The sequence below is a fragment of the Drosophila albomicans genome, chromosome 3 (genome assembly GCF_009650485.2).
Source record: "Drosophila albomicans strain 15112-1751.03 chromosome 3, ASM965048v2, whole genome shotgun sequence".
NCBI lineage: Eukaryota > Metazoa > Arthropoda > Insecta > Diptera > Drosophilidae > Drosophila > Drosophila albomicans.
Window position 1 is genome coordinate 3927266 of NC_047629.2, and position 17637 is coordinate 3944902.

The 17637-nt window shown below is 38.3% G+C and overlaps 4 protein-coding genes across 10 annotated transcripts in view; all 4 read left to right on the top strand.

The window, feature by feature from the left end:
- The window catches only part of LOC117566414 (myosin-M heavy chain), a 63652-nt gene extending 59059 nt beyond the window's left edge, over positions 1 to 4593 (top strand). The window contains exon 8 of one of the 2 annotated variants that reach the window (XM_034245935.2): positions 734 to 963. In XM_034245935.2, coding sequence (XP_034101826.1) covers positions 734 to 795 — 62 coding nt within the window. In that variant the 3' untranslated portion in view covers positions 796 to 963. Of the gene's footprint in view, positions 1 to 733; positions 964 to 2153 lie in introns of those variants that run through there. The other variant, XM_034245934.2, reaches the window with a different exon arrangement.
- A 757-nt stretch (positions 4594 to 5350) lies between these two features.
- LOC117570067 (presequence protease, mitochondrial-like) lies at positions 5351 to 8643 on the top strand. 5 transcript variants are annotated; one of them, XM_034251505.2, is made up of 3 exons: positions 5351 to 5514; positions 5564 to 6032; positions 6091 to 8643. In XM_034251505.2, the coding sequence occupies exons 2-3, from the start codon at positions 5611 to 5613 to the stop codon at positions 8573 to 8575; spliced, it is 2907 nt and encodes a 968-aa protein (XP_034107396.1). In that variant the 5' UTR covers positions 5351 to 5514; positions 5564 to 5610; the 3' UTR covers positions 8576 to 8643. The 5 variants fall into 5 exon arrangements, with proteins under 5 accessions (XP_034107396.1, XP_034107397.1, XP_034107395.1 ...); XM_034251506.2 differs by having other exon boundaries at positions 5577 to 6032; XM_034251504.2 differs by having other exon boundaries at positions 5580 to 6032.
- Positions 8644 to 10290: 1647 nt separating this feature from the next.
- On the top strand, positions 10291 to 13639 carry LOC117568816 (presequence protease, mitochondrial-like). 2 transcript variants are annotated; one of them, XM_034249680.2, is made up of 3 exons: positions 10291 to 10492; positions 10548 to 10937; positions 10993 to 13639. In XM_034249680.2, the coding sequence occupies exons 2-3, from the start codon at positions 10618 to 10620 to the stop codon at positions 13511 to 13513; spliced, it is 2841 nt and encodes a 946-aa protein (XP_034105571.1). In that variant the 5' UTR covers positions 10291 to 10492; positions 10548 to 10617; the 3' UTR covers positions 13514 to 13639. The 2 variants fall into 2 exon arrangements, with proteins under 2 accessions (XP_034105571.1, XP_034105570.1); XM_034249679.2 differs by having other exon boundaries at positions 10291 to 10937.
- Positions 13640 to 13872: 233 nt separating this feature from the next.
- LOC117568817 (presequence protease, mitochondrial-like) lies at positions 13873 to 17546 on the top strand. The gene is made up of 2 exons (XM_034249681.2): positions 13873 to 14529; positions 14902 to 17546. Exons 1-2 carry the CDS (start codon positions 13964 to 13966, stop codon positions 17378 to 17380), a joined length of 3045 nt encoding a protein of 1014 aa, XP_034105572.1. The 5' UTR covers positions 13873 to 13963; the 3' UTR covers positions 17381 to 17546.
- The last annotated feature ends 91 nt before the right edge of the window (positions 17547 to 17637 follow it).

The following is a 17637-nucleotide window of genomic DNA, read 5'->3' on the forward strand; positions in this document are numbered from 1 at the left end:
ATATGTATTTATAATATCATATTTTTAAAACGATAACGTCTAGATTCTTAGTGCAGAGGTTTCTAAGTTTATTCAATCACACCATATCCACATGTTTAAACTTTAGGATAATTTGCTTTTCTCAAAGTTTTCAGCGCATTGTGTATGTGACGGTTGTGCTAATAATAGCTTATACAGAAGACAATATTCTTATAAAACTCTTAAATCGCAATGTTTTTAAACTGTGGATAAAGATAAACCCTTGTTGGACAGTGCACTTGCACTTCACATGCTCCAAGTAGAGTCTCAGAGAGTGACATAACCACAAATACCAGAAGCAAAGGGGGAAGGAAACCTTTTGACTGTTTCGTTCAATTCAATTTTCATCTGTAGCTTTCTGGCCAAAAATCGTGCCATATTCGCTTTTGACAACGGACGCGTCGTTGTCTCAGTGGCAAGTTGATTTATGTGCGACAATGTTGTGAATGTTGTGCATTTTAATTGTTGCTCAGCACAACTGTACCTCGGGAATTATATTTGTTGTGTACGTTATGTGTTTTGGGTCGCCATCGAAAAGTATTTCATTGTTTATTTAATTGGTTGCGGTGTTTATTTTTTACAATTATGTAACTAACTAAAACTAGTTGTGTAACATTTTAATTGGCTTTCTGTGTAACAATTTGATCTTGATTTAACTTTCAGTACTTATATTTATTATATATTATATATATTTGCTATATGTTTACCATTGTAGTACTACCAGTGATGCATTCTAAAACTAAACCACCCAAACCAAACAAGAAAAGAAAACTTTAATTAGTTTTAAGGCGTTCCTAAGGCTAAACACCAGAGACTGAACTAAGCGCTACTACTTTTCCTCCTTCCTTCTTCTTACCGCCCCAAAAAGCTCAAACAAAACAAAATTTTATTTAAAATAATAAACGCAAATGCAATCAAAACAAATAAATAAATCAAATAATAAATAGACACAATGCTATTCAAAAATGTTAACAAATAATTTAAATTATATAATTTAGTATAACTTAACTGTTATAGTTATCGCATAATGCAATTGTAATCGTAACCGTAATCGTATGTAGTAATTTTTCTGGTATTTGACGGCGCTGGCATAGACTAATTAAGCCTGCAATTTCCGGTCTAGAAGTCTAGTAAGTATCTTGAGTTACCAAATTACCCCGCTACTGTTTTCGCTTTTTGGTTTGTGCTTAAAATTGGCTTACTGCTCCACTGGTTTGTGTCCAGCATGCTCATATATTAATCCATCTATTGACTTTGTGGCAAGTAATGCTATCCTACTAACTAACATCAATCCCATTATGAATGACTCAAGGCACTAGCTTAAGGTGTAACTTTCATAAGGAGTAGTTTGACGTTGACGTGCATCTTTGTAAGGATCTAAATCAAATAAATAAACACAGAGAAAATGTATTTAGAGGAAGGAAGAGCACAAACATAAGTAAAACTTAGTGTGAATATGCCTTTATATTTGTCATATAACCGATACCGAAGGATAGGTATTTTTGATCAATGCTTCTCACTGACGAATGAATTGATCCTAATTTCAGGTACTAAGTCGAAATACTTCGAATTTCGTATTAAACGAGAACTTTGTCGTATATTAAGCATAGACGATATCACATCAGTAATTTAGTCAGGTTCATACCGAGATTTGTCCGGGTTACATTTTTAATTAACACATTTGTTTATACAATTAATATAATTAAGATTTTCAGAAGAAACGTGAGTCAGTCTCGAGTCTTCAAGAGGAAGAATTTAAGAAAACGATCTTATTGCGCAATCAAATTAGGTTGGGTGGTAATAGCATCCTTATAGCATGAATAAGCATTTAAAGATACATAACGCATTTTTTTGGTAGTAGCACGTTAAAAATAAAAGGTTTTGAGACGCTTTATGCTTGTGTTATTGAACTACAACTCCATCAAACTAATCACTGCACGTACTACATTAATAACAAGTCTGCATAATTGATTGTCAAATGATGACCTTATTGCTCTGGTTACTAGTGCTTAGAATGTTGCTGGTGTTTGTCGACAGTATCGTCCACTCGATCATCCCCAGCATATTGCTTGACGCCTTGTGTCTCTAACTTTCACTACTAGATGCTAATAATTTAGTTTCCTTATTTTATTTAGATCGCACTCCCGATCGCAGTACTTGGAAGTGGAGTCTGCATTCCAGCAGTAACTCTACGCCCACTTACTTGGAGCGACGAAATGCATGTCGCCGCAGTGAGATTCGTCAGCGTAACTCCAAGTTCAAGAGGAAGACAGTGACCAACTCCAGTTCTTTTGACAGCTTTAATGAATCGCTGGAACAGCAGGATCAACCGGTGAAGCCTTCTAAGCCTCTGTCGCGCAACAACAGTCTGGATGATACGGCGCTTCAGAAATTGGCCGCTGCAGTTCGATACCGCAGTGGGAAACGCGACTCGACGGATGCCAAGACGAGTCCTAGCAAGGAGCATTGCAAGTGCTCTGACCAGGAGCACTGTTTGTGCATTCTGCGCGATCAACGCAGCCGCACCAAGTCCCAGAGTCCAGTATTCAGCTACAAGGCCCTCAAGGAGCGCAGCAAGTCAGTCCCACGCATTGGGGAATTTAGCCTGGACGAGCGGCCGGAAGCGGATGACGATAGCGCTGCCTCGTTGCGCGGCAGCAAGCCGGATCTGAGCGAACGCAAAACGAAGGGCAAGGGCTTCTTTGAGGTCAAACAGTATAACCACAAGACTATGCCCAAGCGAATTGCAACGCTGAAGAAGCAACGCTGTAGCCGCAAGGAGAGCTGCTCCAAGTTCTATATGGATCTCAGTGAGTTTGATAGCACCGTGTTAAAAATAACCGAGTCTACGGAGGATCTCGAGCTGGCTGAGGAGGCACAAGAGACGTGCGTGTCCGCCTCCGATATTCTCGATATGTCGCAGCGACAGTATTATGAGGAACAAGTAGAGATGGCAACGCTGTCGCCGGTAGAGAAATCTAAGCGAGATGCAGAGATTGTGCTGGATCTGTTGAAAAACAACAAGGAATTCGAGCGGATCTACAACAAGAACAAGCAGCAAAAGATGCGACGCGACAGTAGTCAGGCAATCACGCCGCTGAGTCCACAAAGTCCTGCACAGGAAGGACCTCCATTGCCGCCACGCCCGCCATCACGTTCTCCGCCGCCCCTGGAAGCCGAGCAAGAGCAGGCTAAGCAGCAGCAACAGCGGGAGGAGCAGGAAGAACCCATCTATGAGACGCTGCTGCGCAATGTGCATGTGCCCTACAAATTTTCCCCTATATTGGGACGTGCCAAGTCTGTGCAATATTTTAAGCCACGCGAGAAACGTCCACCCGCACCGCGTCCCGAATCGGACTATGTGACGCTCGTCTACTCGCCGGAAGGAGTGCTGCAGCTCGTGGGCGAAGATGCAGTGCAGCAGCGTGACAGCACTGGCTCCGAATCAAGCTCGGGATCAACGCTCAAGCGTGACAGCCAATCAACTGTCATTAACCTGAGCTTGGAGTCGACGGGACAAACCGAACGTGACGATGACCCGAATGAGGCGCTCTATGCTCGTCCCATACCAAAGAATTTAATGAAGCGTCTGCTGAGTAATGGCAATCCTGGTTCTGGCAGCAAGCCAACTCTGGAGAATGTCAGCCACTCGGAGATCTCATTGCTGCCGCGAGCCCTTAAGTCCATTGATAATCTTAGCATGGCCTTTGGTCGCAGCAATCGTCCGCCGGAGCGACGTGTCTCCGATGTGAGCGAAATGTGTCGCCAGAGCATCTTGCATCGTCAGGGCAGCGAGGCGGTGGGTGAGCGTATGGCCCATGTGGACTATGCGGATCCCAAGACGCTCTTCAGCATTATTGCCAGCTCGGAAGCATCACTGCAGCGCGACTCCGTCTTCTCGCTGACCTCATCGTCCTGTACATCCAGTGACAGCATGTGTGAACAGCAGCGCAAACGCCCTGCGGCCGAGCTGCCCTCGTCCAGCTTTGAGTATGAACAGCAAGTGGAGGATAGTCTAGAGAATGATTTTCGCGATTCAGCCATTTACAGCGATGACAATAATGAGAAGCGCAGCACTGACTACGAACTGAAAAGACCTCGCAGTCCGCCACCACCGCCCCCCCAGTGGTGGGTACCACATCATCATGGTCCACCGCAAATAGCACCGAAGCCGTCTAAGGCCGCGCTGCAGGAGCTAATTGGTCAGCATCCAGGAACCATCTTATGTCCGCCGCACCTCAGTCAGACAGCATCTCGCAGTTGGGTCCTCCAGCAGATTGAAAATTTCAACAAGTAGACGGGAAGGGCAAACGTAAATGCTAATTGCTAATTGCCAATTGCCATATACTATTCGTAATTCGTTTTGTAATTTTTGTATATAAACTATGCATAAGTATACACTGTATACTATATGTAATATAATATAATCTTGATCTAGCAAATTAAAATAAGTATTAGTATCAAGCATATATATGTATCTATGTATGTACCATTTATCTACATATATTTTAATTCGACTGTTTTGCAACGTTAAGCTTATAGTCACTTAATAGTTATTGTAATAAAAATCCGTCATGGTAAAATAATATATATTTTTTTTATTTTGACACTTTACTGCTATTAGTAGCTTATACGTGAGCCAAAAACATCAAAACACAACAACAGCAAGTAAGAAAACTAAAGTCGGGTGAGCTCGACTGTGAGATACTCGTGACCCATTTTGAGCAATAACAAAACAGTACAGTATTATTCTTAAAATATACCATATTAATATACCATAAAATTACTATGTTAAAATATGCCGAAGGCTATATATGATATATTGATTTTGCAATACATTTAAAATATACAAGTACTGAGTATTAAGCATAGCAGAATGTCAGACAAAGCAACAAAGTAGACTTTTTTGCCACACAAAAGTAGTTCTTAAATAACTTCTACAATTTTATCTGATCGCATTCAAATTTTCAGGAATCATGAGCACTAAAGTTCTTATAGTATGTATCGATATCACTCTAGCTTCTAAACTACGATTGTTATTCGTTTTTTTCGATTTGCAGGGGCGAAAATGGGCGTGGCAAATAATCGAAACAAACTTGATCTGCGTGCAAACATAACAAGTGCTGTCCAAGAAAATTAAATCTCTTATTGTCTTGATCTAGGTGTTCATACTGTCAGACGAACTATCTCTCGTTTCGACTTTTAGCGCTGTTTAAAAATATACATATGTGTGTACCTTTAGGGTAGAAAAATAACAAACCGCACACAAAAGTTAAGAACGTATATCTCACACTTCTCCTTGTCACTATTATATATTTACAAAAGAAAAAAACTAAGTCTCAGTTGCCCATATCATATATTTCACTAACACTATACTATTTTCTAAATTCACAAAATTTATGAATATTTTTGGCCTTCTTACGCACCTTTCTAAATTAAGATAGATCCAATATGATTAGACATATCAAATATCTCAAGTCGGTGCAGCGCCCTTTGGTAAGGATACTACACATTAAATCTCCGTTACAAAATGCCACATCTGTAGAGCGTGTTGTCAGCAGCGCCAACACAACGAAAGAAATCGAAAGCAGTATGCCTTATATAATAGATGGACAGAAATATAATTATAAAGAAGGAAACATATACCAAGGATTCCTTTGTGAACGTGTTGAACCCATCGCGGACTTTGGACTCATGTCGTGCACCTTGAGACATCTTGGCACAGGCACGGAGTTTTGGCATCTCGATAGCCACGATATTCAAAATGTATTTTCAATTCATTTTCGCACTAAACCGTTCGATTCAACGGGCCTGCCGCATGTTTTGGAGCACCTCGTCTTGTGTGGATCAGAAAATTTACCTGTTCGGGATCTCTTTTACAAAATGATAATTCGATCAGTTGCTAATTTTATGAATGCAATGACTGGACCAGATTACACAATGTATCCATTTTCAACTAAGAACGAGGCCGACTTCAGGAACCTGCAGAAGGTTTATTTGGATGCGGTATTTAGGTAAATAATTAATAATTAAAGTTAAAATAATAGTTCATTAATTCAATAAACATCACAGACCGAACTTGTTCTTTATGGATTTTCTGCAAGAAGGTTGGCGTCTGGAGCACCAGGACTTACATAACCCCAAGTCAGATATAGTTATCAAGGGCGTAGTCTATAACGAAATGATAGGATCTTATGCGGATAACTCCAGGTTTTTCAAACAGAAAATGCTTAATTACATTCTGCCTAACACCTATGGGCACATTGCGCCGGGCACTCAACTGGAAATCCCAAAGTTAAAACTCGAAGAAATAGTTAATTACCATAACAAATATTATCATCCAAGTAATGCACGCATCTTTTCCTATGGCTCTTTTGATTTAGAGAAGACACTTGAATTGATCGATAAGGAATATTTATCCCATTATGATCGTATAGATACATCTTTCAGTCGCATACCTTCAGAGGATCGTTGGTCTCAACCACGTTGTGCCTCCATTCAGGGTAGACCAGACTCTAGTATCAGTTTGGACCATCAGAACCGAGTAGGAATCGCCTTGCTGATGTGTGATATAACCGACATTCAAGAGAGCTTTGAAGTTAAAATACTTTCGGAATTATTGATTCGCAGTCCCAACTCTCCATTCCACAAGAGCATGATAGATCCTAACTTCTCTGGAGGTTTCACCAAATGGACTGGATATTTGCCAAATTGTAAGGATACTTATTTCAATGTGGGCTTGCAAGATGTTGCGAATAATGATGTGGAAATATTTGAAGAACTCTTTGACAATACAGTGCATAAGGTTATTATGGAAGGCTTTGATTCGAAGCTTGTTGAAGCTATTCTTTGTACTCAAGAGCTACTCCGAAAACAGCAAAGTGAATGTAAGCGCTTGCTATATAGATCCACAGTATTGTGGAATCATGATGGTGATGTGGTCGCAAACTTAAAAATCTCCGAATTGTTTGAAAAATTGCAAACCAAATTAAAGGACAATCCTAACTATTTCGAACAGAAACTGGAAAAATATTTTATTAATAATAAGCATAAGCTAACGCTAATCATGCGTCCAAACGCGGTTCATGAAATTGAGAGACGTCAAGCTGAAGCGAAACTAATTCGTAAAAAACTGAAGGAAACTAACGACGCAGAGTTTAAAAAGATTTATAAAAACGGCCTAAAACTCGAGGCCTTACAGCAAGCACCAGATAATATAAATGTGTTGCCGTGTTTATCAATAAACGACGTTCAAAAACCGATTCCGCGGCCTCAAATAAAAGAGATAACCCTTCGAGGTGTTCCCACATTGATCAGCCATGAGCCCATAGCCGGGATAACCTACCTCAAGTGTATGTTCAATACCACTGGACTAAGTCTGAACGATGCGATGCTCTTGCCATTATTCTGTAACGTGTTTAGCGAAATGGGATCTTCCAATCACGACTATCGCCAATTCGACAATATAATTCGTTCAAAAATGGCACGTTTAGAGTGTACGGCTAAAATCGTAGAGAACGTAACAGATAGTAAGACATATCGCCTGGGACTCTTAATGAAGGCTTTTGCCCTCGACAAGAACGTGTGGGACATGTTTCAACTCTGTGAAGAAATTCTGCTCAACTTTCAGCTGGAGGATATTGATCGGCTCAAGATGCTTGTAACAAATTATATTACCAAGTTAACACTAGACGTTGCAAAATTGGGACATTTACATGTCATGACTGCTTCCTCTGCATTGGTAACCAACGCAGCCCAATTGAAGTCATTATTATCAGGAGTTGACCACATAGACTATATGAAGAAGTATGTCAAGGAGAATAGCATTGAGGCCATTCGAGATAGTCTAAAGAGTATTGGATCTAAGGTCTTTAGCAGAAGTAATTTGCGTGTTGCAATTAATACATCAGAAAATAATGTATTCAAAATTTTGGGCGACTATGAAAGATTTTTAACCCACTTACCTATACTAGAGCATAATATTGAAGCCAAGGAGATATTCTTGCTGGAACCATCTTTCCGCTACCACAATTTAGATATGCCATTAAGCTTCTGCGCAAAGACTTTCTTTGCAGTTCCTTATGCGCATGAGGATCATCCTGCTCTACGAGTATTGGCAAAATTCCTCACTTCCAAGTATTTGTGGCCTGTGGTGCGGGAGAAAAACGGAGCTTACGGTGCTGGCGCCAGGATAGGATTTGATGGTCTCTTTAATGTTCACAGCTATCGTGATCCTAACGCATCGAACACAATGAAGGTATTCGATAAGACGTATGAGTGGCTGCAAGCCCACCGATACAAGCTTGATGAGCAAGCTGTCTTTGAGGCTAAACTTGCCGTTTTACAACTCGTAGATTGGCCCATTAGTCCAGGGGAAGTCAGCTTAGATAGCTTCGTTTTGGGTGCCTCGTATGATATTTATTTGCAATATCGCAGTCGTGTATTGGCTGTAACTGTAGACCAAGTACAGAATGTTATTGAGAAATACTTTAGGGACGAACCGAAACACTTTGGAAAATGCATTTTAGGGCCAAAATCAGATGAGATTGAAGTTTAAGAATAATATAAGAAAATTTTTTGTAATCTCAAAATTTGTTTGTGAATACTCAGTTTATCTACTTTTAATATAGCTTTACATGTAATTACAATTTAATTTTTATAATTATGATATATAATTTTTTAATTTATTATATTTTCATTAATCTATCTACTGATAGACAGAAAAATGGGTGCTATATCATCTCGACTGTTGAACCTGATCTAGAATATATATAATTAATCGCGAGGAGAATCAAAATCGTAAAATGTAAATGCAGAGGCATTTTCAATATGCGTTTTTTCCATGCAAAAGTATTTCTTAAATAACTACAATCTTCAATTTGTACCCGATTGCAATTTAATTTTCAGAAATCATTAATACTGTATTATTCTATGTACCCAAAATCGATGTATCTTCACAAATACACTTGCTATTCCATTTTATGAGGTGGCGGAACTGGGCGTAGAAAAAATTAAAACAAAACTTGTTTTGCGTGCAATTATAACTCGATGTCATATATTTTCTGAGATTCAGTGAGCCATATGGAAAGATGAACAGGCAGACGGATCTACACACATCGCCTAGGCTATTAATTCTCATCAAGAATATACATATGTATATACTTTATTGCGTCGGAGATGCCTTCTCTGCCTGTTACATACTGCAGCACAAAGTTTTACCACCCATCTAGCCAATGCACATTGGGATGAAATGGCTTTATTTTGGACATAACCGTAATTTTAAAGCTAGAAAGTTTAAACTTGGAGAATTTGCTGCTTATATTATTTGTGAATTTCGCATTTTCTTATTTTTTTTTTTTTTTTTTTTTTTTTTTTTTAGTTTTTATGTTTTATATTTTTTTGTTTTTAATCACCTCTAAATCGTTTTCCGGAAAATCATTTGGAATTACCCAGTCAAAAGAGGCGTTGACATTGCGACTTGTATCCAGCCAAATTTTTAATAAGTCACCTCGACGAATAGAAACCTTGCTTGCATCTATTGAAATATTTAAAAAAAAACTACTGCTTACGTATTTCATTTAAAACATGACAACACAAAAGCACATATAATTAAACACTTATACAAATATTTTCTACATACCATGCGGAACATTTTTCAATTTAAGGTATTTTAATTGGTCAAAATGTTTAAAAATACGAGAACGCCAAAATTAAGAAACTTGACTAGTCAGCAAGCTTGCACGCACCACGTGCCAAGAACAGCTGACTTTCAACGCCTAGTGCAAGTCGAGGCCTGCACAATAAAATACCAATTAAATATTTTCGATGTCTAGGGACTTTTCTAAGCTTGAGATAATTGTAACATTATTGATATATTAACATGAACTTTTTAGGTTTTCGCCAAAATAAAGGCATTTCATCCCAATGTGCAATGGGTAGCGGGTATAAAAATTATAGCGCGCAATTTTGATTTATAAGCCCTTAACACAAAAAGAACGACAGATGCAGACAAACCAGTTGAAAATAAGGGTAAAATCATTTAATCGTCTGTATTAAATTTACAATTATTGTGAGGCAGTGAAAGTTGTAGGTGCTGAGGTGCTACCATTTACCATGTAGGTAGATAGTAGTAGACAAATAACTTATAATTTCGATATAACTGTTATTAATATTTCTTAATATTTAATTTGATTGGTTTCCGCCTGTTCCTAAATATAGAATATTAATTTAATATTTTGTGGAATGAATGTAACGTCACTCAAATTTGAAAATGTTTATTTACTGAAAAAAATCCAAATTCAATACTTAAAATTAATTGCCTTTTGTAAAAATATTCTAAATTTTTCTAATTTCGGAATGTTCAGAAATCTAAAATATGTGAAGTCGCTGCAACGGCCTTTGATTAGGGTGTTACATATAAAATCACCATTACAAAGTTCTTCCTCATTGAAAGGAATCGTGAGCAGTGTCAAAAGTAATGTTGAACTTCCGAGAGAAGTCCCATACATAATAGATGGTCAGAATTATAGGTATAAAGAAGGAAGCATATACCACGGATTCCTTTGTGAACGCATTGAACCCATTGCGGACTTTGGACTCATGTCGTGCACCTTGAGACATCTTGGCACAGGCACGGAGTTTTGGCATCTCGATAGTCGCGATATTCAAAATGTATTTTCAATTCATTTTCGCACTAAACCATTGGATTCATCAGGTCTGCCTCATGTTTTGGAGCATCTCGTTTTGTGCGGCTCAAAAAATTGGCCAGTTCGAGATCTTTTTTTTAAAATGATCATTCGATCAGTTGCTACTTTTACGAACGCTATGACTGGACCAGATTACACAATGTACCATTTTTCATCAAAGAACGAGATCGACTTCAGAAACATGCAACAAGTTTACTTGGATGCTGTATTCAGGTATATAATCAAGAATTTTTATTTACAATACATTTTATTTATATTCTTGTCACAGACCCAACTTGTTGTTTATGGACTTTTTGCAAGAAGGTTGGCGTCTAGAGCACAAAAATATTCATGACCAGAACTCAGATATTGTAATTAAAGGAGTAGTCTATAATGAAATGATAGGATCCTTTGGGGATAATTCAAGGTTTTTCAAACAAAAGATGCTTAATTATCTTCTGCCTAATAACTCATATGGACACATAGCGACGGGCACCCAACTTGAAATCCCAAATGTGGAACACGAAGATCTGATCAAATACCATAGAAAATATTATCATCCGAGTAATGCACGCATATTTTCCTATGGCTCTTTTGATATGAAGAAGACACTTGAATTTATCGATAAGGAATATCTATCCCACTATGATCGTATAGATACATCGTTCAGTAGCACACCTTCAGAAGATCGTTGGTCTAAACCCCGTTATGCATCTATTCAGGGTAGACCAGACTCCAGTATTAATTTGGACCACCAAAACCGAGTAGGAATCGCCATGCTGATGTGTGATGTAACCGACATCCAAGAGAATTTTGAACTGAAAGTACTTTCCGAATTGTTGTTTCGTGGGCCCAATTCTCCATTCCATAAGAGTATGATAAAACCTAACTTCTCTGGCGGTTACACCAAATGGACAGGATATTTGCCAACTTGCAGAGACACTTATTTTAATGTAGGATTGCAAGATGTTGCGGACGATGATGTGGAATTATTCGAGGTTCTTTTCGACGATACAGTGTATAAAGCTAGCAGAGAAGGCTTTGATTCGAAGCATGTCGAAGCTATTCTTAGTGCTCTCGAGCTGCTCCGCAAACAACAAAGCGAATACAAGCGTCTGTTATATAAATCCACGGTATTGTGGAATCATGATGGTGATGTTGTATCAAATTTACGAATATCTGACATGTTTGAAACACTAAGAGACAGATTAAAAAATAATCCTAAGTATTTCGAGCAAAAAATAGAAAAATACTTCATTAATAATAAGCATAAGCTCACAATAACCATGCGGCCAAATGAGTTCCATGAGATTGAGAGGCAACAAGCTGAAGCAAAATTAATTCTAAGAAAACTTGAGGGAACTAGCGACCAAGATTTTGAAAAGATCTATGAAAATGGCCTCAAACTTGAGGCATTCCAAAAAGCACCTCAAAATATTGAAGTTTTGCCGTGTTTATCAATCAACGATGTGCAAAAACCTTTTCCGCGACCACAAATAAACGAATTAACCCTTCGTGGTGTCTCCACAATGATTAACCATGAGCCCATAGCGGGGATAACCTACCTCAAGTGCATGTTCAATACCACTGGATTGAGTCTGAACGATGCGATTCTCTTGCCATTATTCTGTAGAGTGTTCAGTGAAATGGGATCTTCCAATCACGACCACCGCCAATTCGACAATCTTCTTCTATCAAAAATGGCACGTGTAGAGTGTACGGCTAAAATCGTGGAGAACGTTACGGATTGTAAGACTTATCGCCTGGGGCTCCTAATGAAGACATATGCTCTTGACAAAAATGTATGTGATATGTTTCGCATTTGTGAAGACTTGTTGCTCAACTTTCAGTTTGAAGATACGGAACTGCTCAAAATTCTTATAAGAAATTATATTTCGAAGTTAAAATTAGAAGTTAAAAAAACTGGAGACTTGCATGCCATGCTATGTTCCTCTGCATTGGTAACCAACGCAGCCCAATTGAAGTCATTGTTATCAGGAGTTGACCACATACATTATATGAAGAAGTATGTCAAGGAGAATAGTATTGAGGCCATTCGAGACAGTCTAAAGAGTATTGGATCTAAGATATTTAGCAGAAGTAATTTGCGTGTTGCAATTAATACATCGGAGAATAATGTATTTAACGTTTTGGGCGACTATGAAAGATTTTTAACCCATTTACCTACAATAAAGCAGACTGTAGATTCTAAGGAAATATTCCTGCTGGAACCATCTTTCCGCTACTACAATATAGATATGCCTATAAGCTTTTGTGCAAAGACATTCTTTGCAGTTCCTTACGCGCATGAGGATCATCCTGCTCTACGAGTATTGGCAAAATTCCTCACTTCCAAATATTTGTGGCCTGTGGTGCGGGAGAAAAACGGAGCATATGGTGCTGGCGCCAGGATAGGATTTGATGGGCTCTTTAATGTTCACAGCTATCGTGATCCTAATGCTGCAAAAACAATGGACATTTTTGACAAGACCTACGAATGGCTGCAAACACATAGGGACAAACTCGATGAGCAATCGCTTTTTGAGGCTAAACTTGCCGCGTTGCAGCTCGTGGATTGGCCGATTAGTGCAGGCGAAGTCGGCTTAGACAGCTTCGTCTTGGGTGCTACGTATGATATTTATTTGCAATATCGCAGTCGTGTATTGGCTGTAACTCTGGATGATGTCCAAAATATCATTGAGAAATACTATAGGAACGAACCGAAGCACTTTGGAAAATGTATTTTAGGACCAAAATCAAAAGTAATAGAAGTTAAAGAAATGTTTAAGGATGTTAATGTAAAAGTATAAAAGTATAATTGTTGAGGCTCAATTGAGTCAATAAAAATTGTACGTACTCGTAGTCATATTTCGATCTGCCAAGATATGGAATGCAGAATTTGTTGCAATATTGTGGTCCACTTTGGTTGATCTGTTGATGTAGAAGTTAATTAAGCGTAGCAGGTGTTTCGTTGTGTTCATTGTTTTTAAGCGAAATTCAAATGTGATGCATCTCCGATCATGATTGATGTCAACAAGAAAGGAGATACCCATATTTGTTCATCTGTCCGTATAAGCTCCTTGACTCAAAACAATGTCTCATTACATCGTTGGCCTTTTTCTTTGATTTTTTCTAGATTGACCAATTAACCTCAGCATTTTACTTCAAACATTTTGAAAAATTCTAAAATTAATACTTTTTATTCATCCACATTACTTCTTATTTCTTTCTTTTTGGTTTCTAAATTATTCTGTTTGAAAATGTTAAGACGTTTAAATTACTTAAAATCTGTGCAGCGCCCTTTGATAAAGGTATTGCACATAAACTCCGCTTTACACTCCACTTCAATCGAAAGTGTTGTGAGCAGTGCCAAAGTAAAGCCAGATATCAAAGTCCACAGAGATATGCCCTATATAATAGATGGACAGAATTACAAATACAAAGAAGGTCGCGTATACCAAGGATTTTTATGCGAACGTGTTGAGCCCATCACAGACTACGGACTAATGTCATGTACTTTAAGACACATTGGCACAGGCACTGAGTTCTGGTACCTTGATCGCAACGATATTAATAACTTGTTTTCCATTAATTTTCGAACCAATCCACTCGACTCAACGGGGATCCCTCATGTTTTGGAGCATCTTGTTTTATGTGGTTCACAAAATTTGCCAGTTCGAGATGTCTTTTTCAAAATGGTTAGTCGAACAGTTGCTAATTTTATGAATGCTATGACTGGACCAGATTACACAATGTTTCCATTTGCAACTATGAACGAAGCCGATTTCAGAAACCTTCAGAAAGTTTACTTGGATGCGGTATTCAGGTATGTACTATGTACAATTTTTCCGCTCGGTTTAGAATATATCATTTCCCATTAGAAGAGTTACATATTTTTACAAACACCAACCAAATGATAACATAAATGTGGTTGTAATTCGTACACGGCATAGTTTTCAAAATTGTATCGTGCTATATAATAATTTTCATAACTTTCATAATTTTCAATTCAATCTATACTCTTATATTTGCATGGATTTATATTTATGTTGCTTAAGATACAAATCCAAAATATTTATTTTTAAAACTTTGGGGAAGTGGTCTTTCAAATATCTATTTTCAATTCCAAATATTCTAAAATTTTAGCATTTCATTCCTCTGTTGTTATATTACTCTTTAATTTTTAATGATATTACAGACCCAGCTTGTTGCATTTGGACTTTTTGCTGGAGGGTTGGCGCCTTGAGCACCAGGACGTTCATAACAGGAATTCTGACATTGTTATTAAAGGCATAGTCTATAACGAAATGATAGGATCATATTCGGATAATTCCACGTCTTTCAAACATACAATGCTAAATCACATTCTGCCTAGTCACATATATCGTCACTCTACGGCAGGCAACCCTTCGGAGATCCCAAAACTGTCTTATGAAGAATTGGTTAATTACCATCGTCAATATTACCATCCAAGTAATGCACGAATCTTCTGCTGTGGCTCCTTTGATCTGGAGAAGACACTTGAGTTTATCGATAGGGAATATCTATCCCACTATGATCGCATAGATACCTCATTCAGTCGAACACCGCCGGAGGATCGTTGGTCTGAGCCACGTCAAGCGTGTATACAAAGTAGGTTAAACCCTATGGGTCCTGGCATCGACCACCAGAATCAAGTAGCAACAGGACTGCTGATGTGTGATATACTCGATATTCAGGAGACCTTTGAGTTAAAAGTACTTTCCGAATTGTTGATTCGGAGCCCCAACTCGCCTTTTTACAAGAGCATGATAGAGCCCAAAATCTCTGGCGGTTACACTGAGTGGACAGGATATTTGCCAGATTGCAAAGATACGTATTTTGCTGTCGGGTTGCAAGACGTTACAATGAAGAATGTGGAATTGTTTGAGGAGCTCTTTGACAACACAGTGTATAAAGCAAGTAAGGAAGGCTTTGACTCACTACATATTGAAAGTGTCGTCAGCAACTTAGAGTTAGACAATCTAAAGCAACAAAGAGACTACAAGAATCTGCTATATAAGTCTATAGTATTATGGAATCATGAGGGCGATGTTGTATCAAACCTACGAGACTCAGAGATGTTTGCAAAGTTACGAAACAAATTGAAAGAGAATCCAAACTATTTTAACGAAAAAGTAGAAAAATATTTAATCAATAATACGCATAAGCTCACGATAACCATGCAGCCTACTGAGTCCTATGAGATCGAAAGACAGATTGCTGAGTCGAAACTGATTTTAGAAAAACTGGAAGAAATTAGCGATGATAAGTTTGAACAAATTTATGAGAAAGGCCTCGAGCTGGAGGCTTTCCAAAAAGCACCTCAAGATATTGAGATTCTACCATGTTTATCAATAAACGACGTGCAGAATCCCTTTCCGCGCCCACAAATAATGGATATAAGCCTTCAAGATGTTCCCACAATGATCAGCCAAGAGCCCTTCGCGGGGATAACTTATCTCAACTGCATGTTCAATACCTCCGGATTAAGTATAAACGACGCTATGCTCTTGCCTTTGTTTTGCAACGTGTTCACTGAAATGGGAACCTCAAAGCACGATTACCGCCAATTCAACGATTTCCTTCAAGCAAAAATGGCGCGTGTGGAATGCCTGGCAAAGGTAGTGGAGAGCGTGACGGATGGCAAGACATATCGCTTAGGACTTCTAATGAAGACATATGCCCTCGACAAGAATGTGAGCGACATGTTTGGACTCTGTGAAGAGCTATTGCTCAACTTTCAGGTGGCAGATACGGAACGCCTCGAAATGCTCATAAAAAATTATATATCTAAGTTGGGAAATAACGTTATTAGCACTGGACACCTGTATGCCATGATGGGTTCATCTGCATTGGTAACCAATGCATCCCGATTGAAGTCTTTATTATCAGGCGTCGATCATGTAGACTATATGAAAAAATATGTCAAGGAGAATAGTATTGAGGCCATTCGAGACAGTCTAAAAAGTATTGGATCTAAGGTTTTTGGCAGAAACAATTTGCGTATTGCAATTAATACATCGGAAAATAATCTATCTACCATTGTGGAAGACTGTGAAAGATTTGTAAGCCACTTACCTACTATGGATCAGACTTCAGACTCCAATGAGATATTCTTGCTGGAACCGTCTTCCCGACACTACGATTTGAGTATGCCTTTAAGCTTTTGTGCAAAGACTTTTTTTGCAGTTCCTTATGCACATAAGGATCATGCTGCGCTTCGAGTGCTGGGCAAACTTATTACTGCCAAATATCTATTGCCCATCATAAGGGAACAGATTGGAGCTTATGATGCTGGAGCCAGAATAGGATTTGACGGTCTTTTTAACTTTTTCAGCTTTCGTGATCCACATGTAACAAAGTCGATGGAAGTTTTTGATAAAACTTACGAGTGGTTGCAAGCCGAAAGCCACCAACTTGATGAGCAAGCTCTATTTGAAGCTAAGCTTGCCGTCTTGCAACTGGTAGACTGGCCAATTTGTCCTAGCGAAATCACTCTAGAAAGCTTTACATTCGGCTCCAACTATGATATGAATTTAAAATACCGCTCTCGTGTGTTATCGGTAACTTTGCCCGAAGTACAAAATCTCATTGAGAAATACTTTAAAAACGAATCGAAACACTTTGGCAAATGTATTTTGGGACCAGTATCCTAAGAACGGGTGAAAAGTAGCGAAATTTCAACATAAATGTAAAATACTTTCCATTACATTTGTATAAATAAAATATAATATGTTCAAAATTGTAATATGTATAAGATTGCACAACTTTTCAAAGACAACAAAAAACATTTGTGGAGGAGAATAAAATGTAATTTTATTACCAAACAGTGTCATTGAGATTTATTTATTATCGATAGAAGTTCCATAATGTCGTTTAACGCGTAACAGCAAAACAAAATTGAAACTAAACA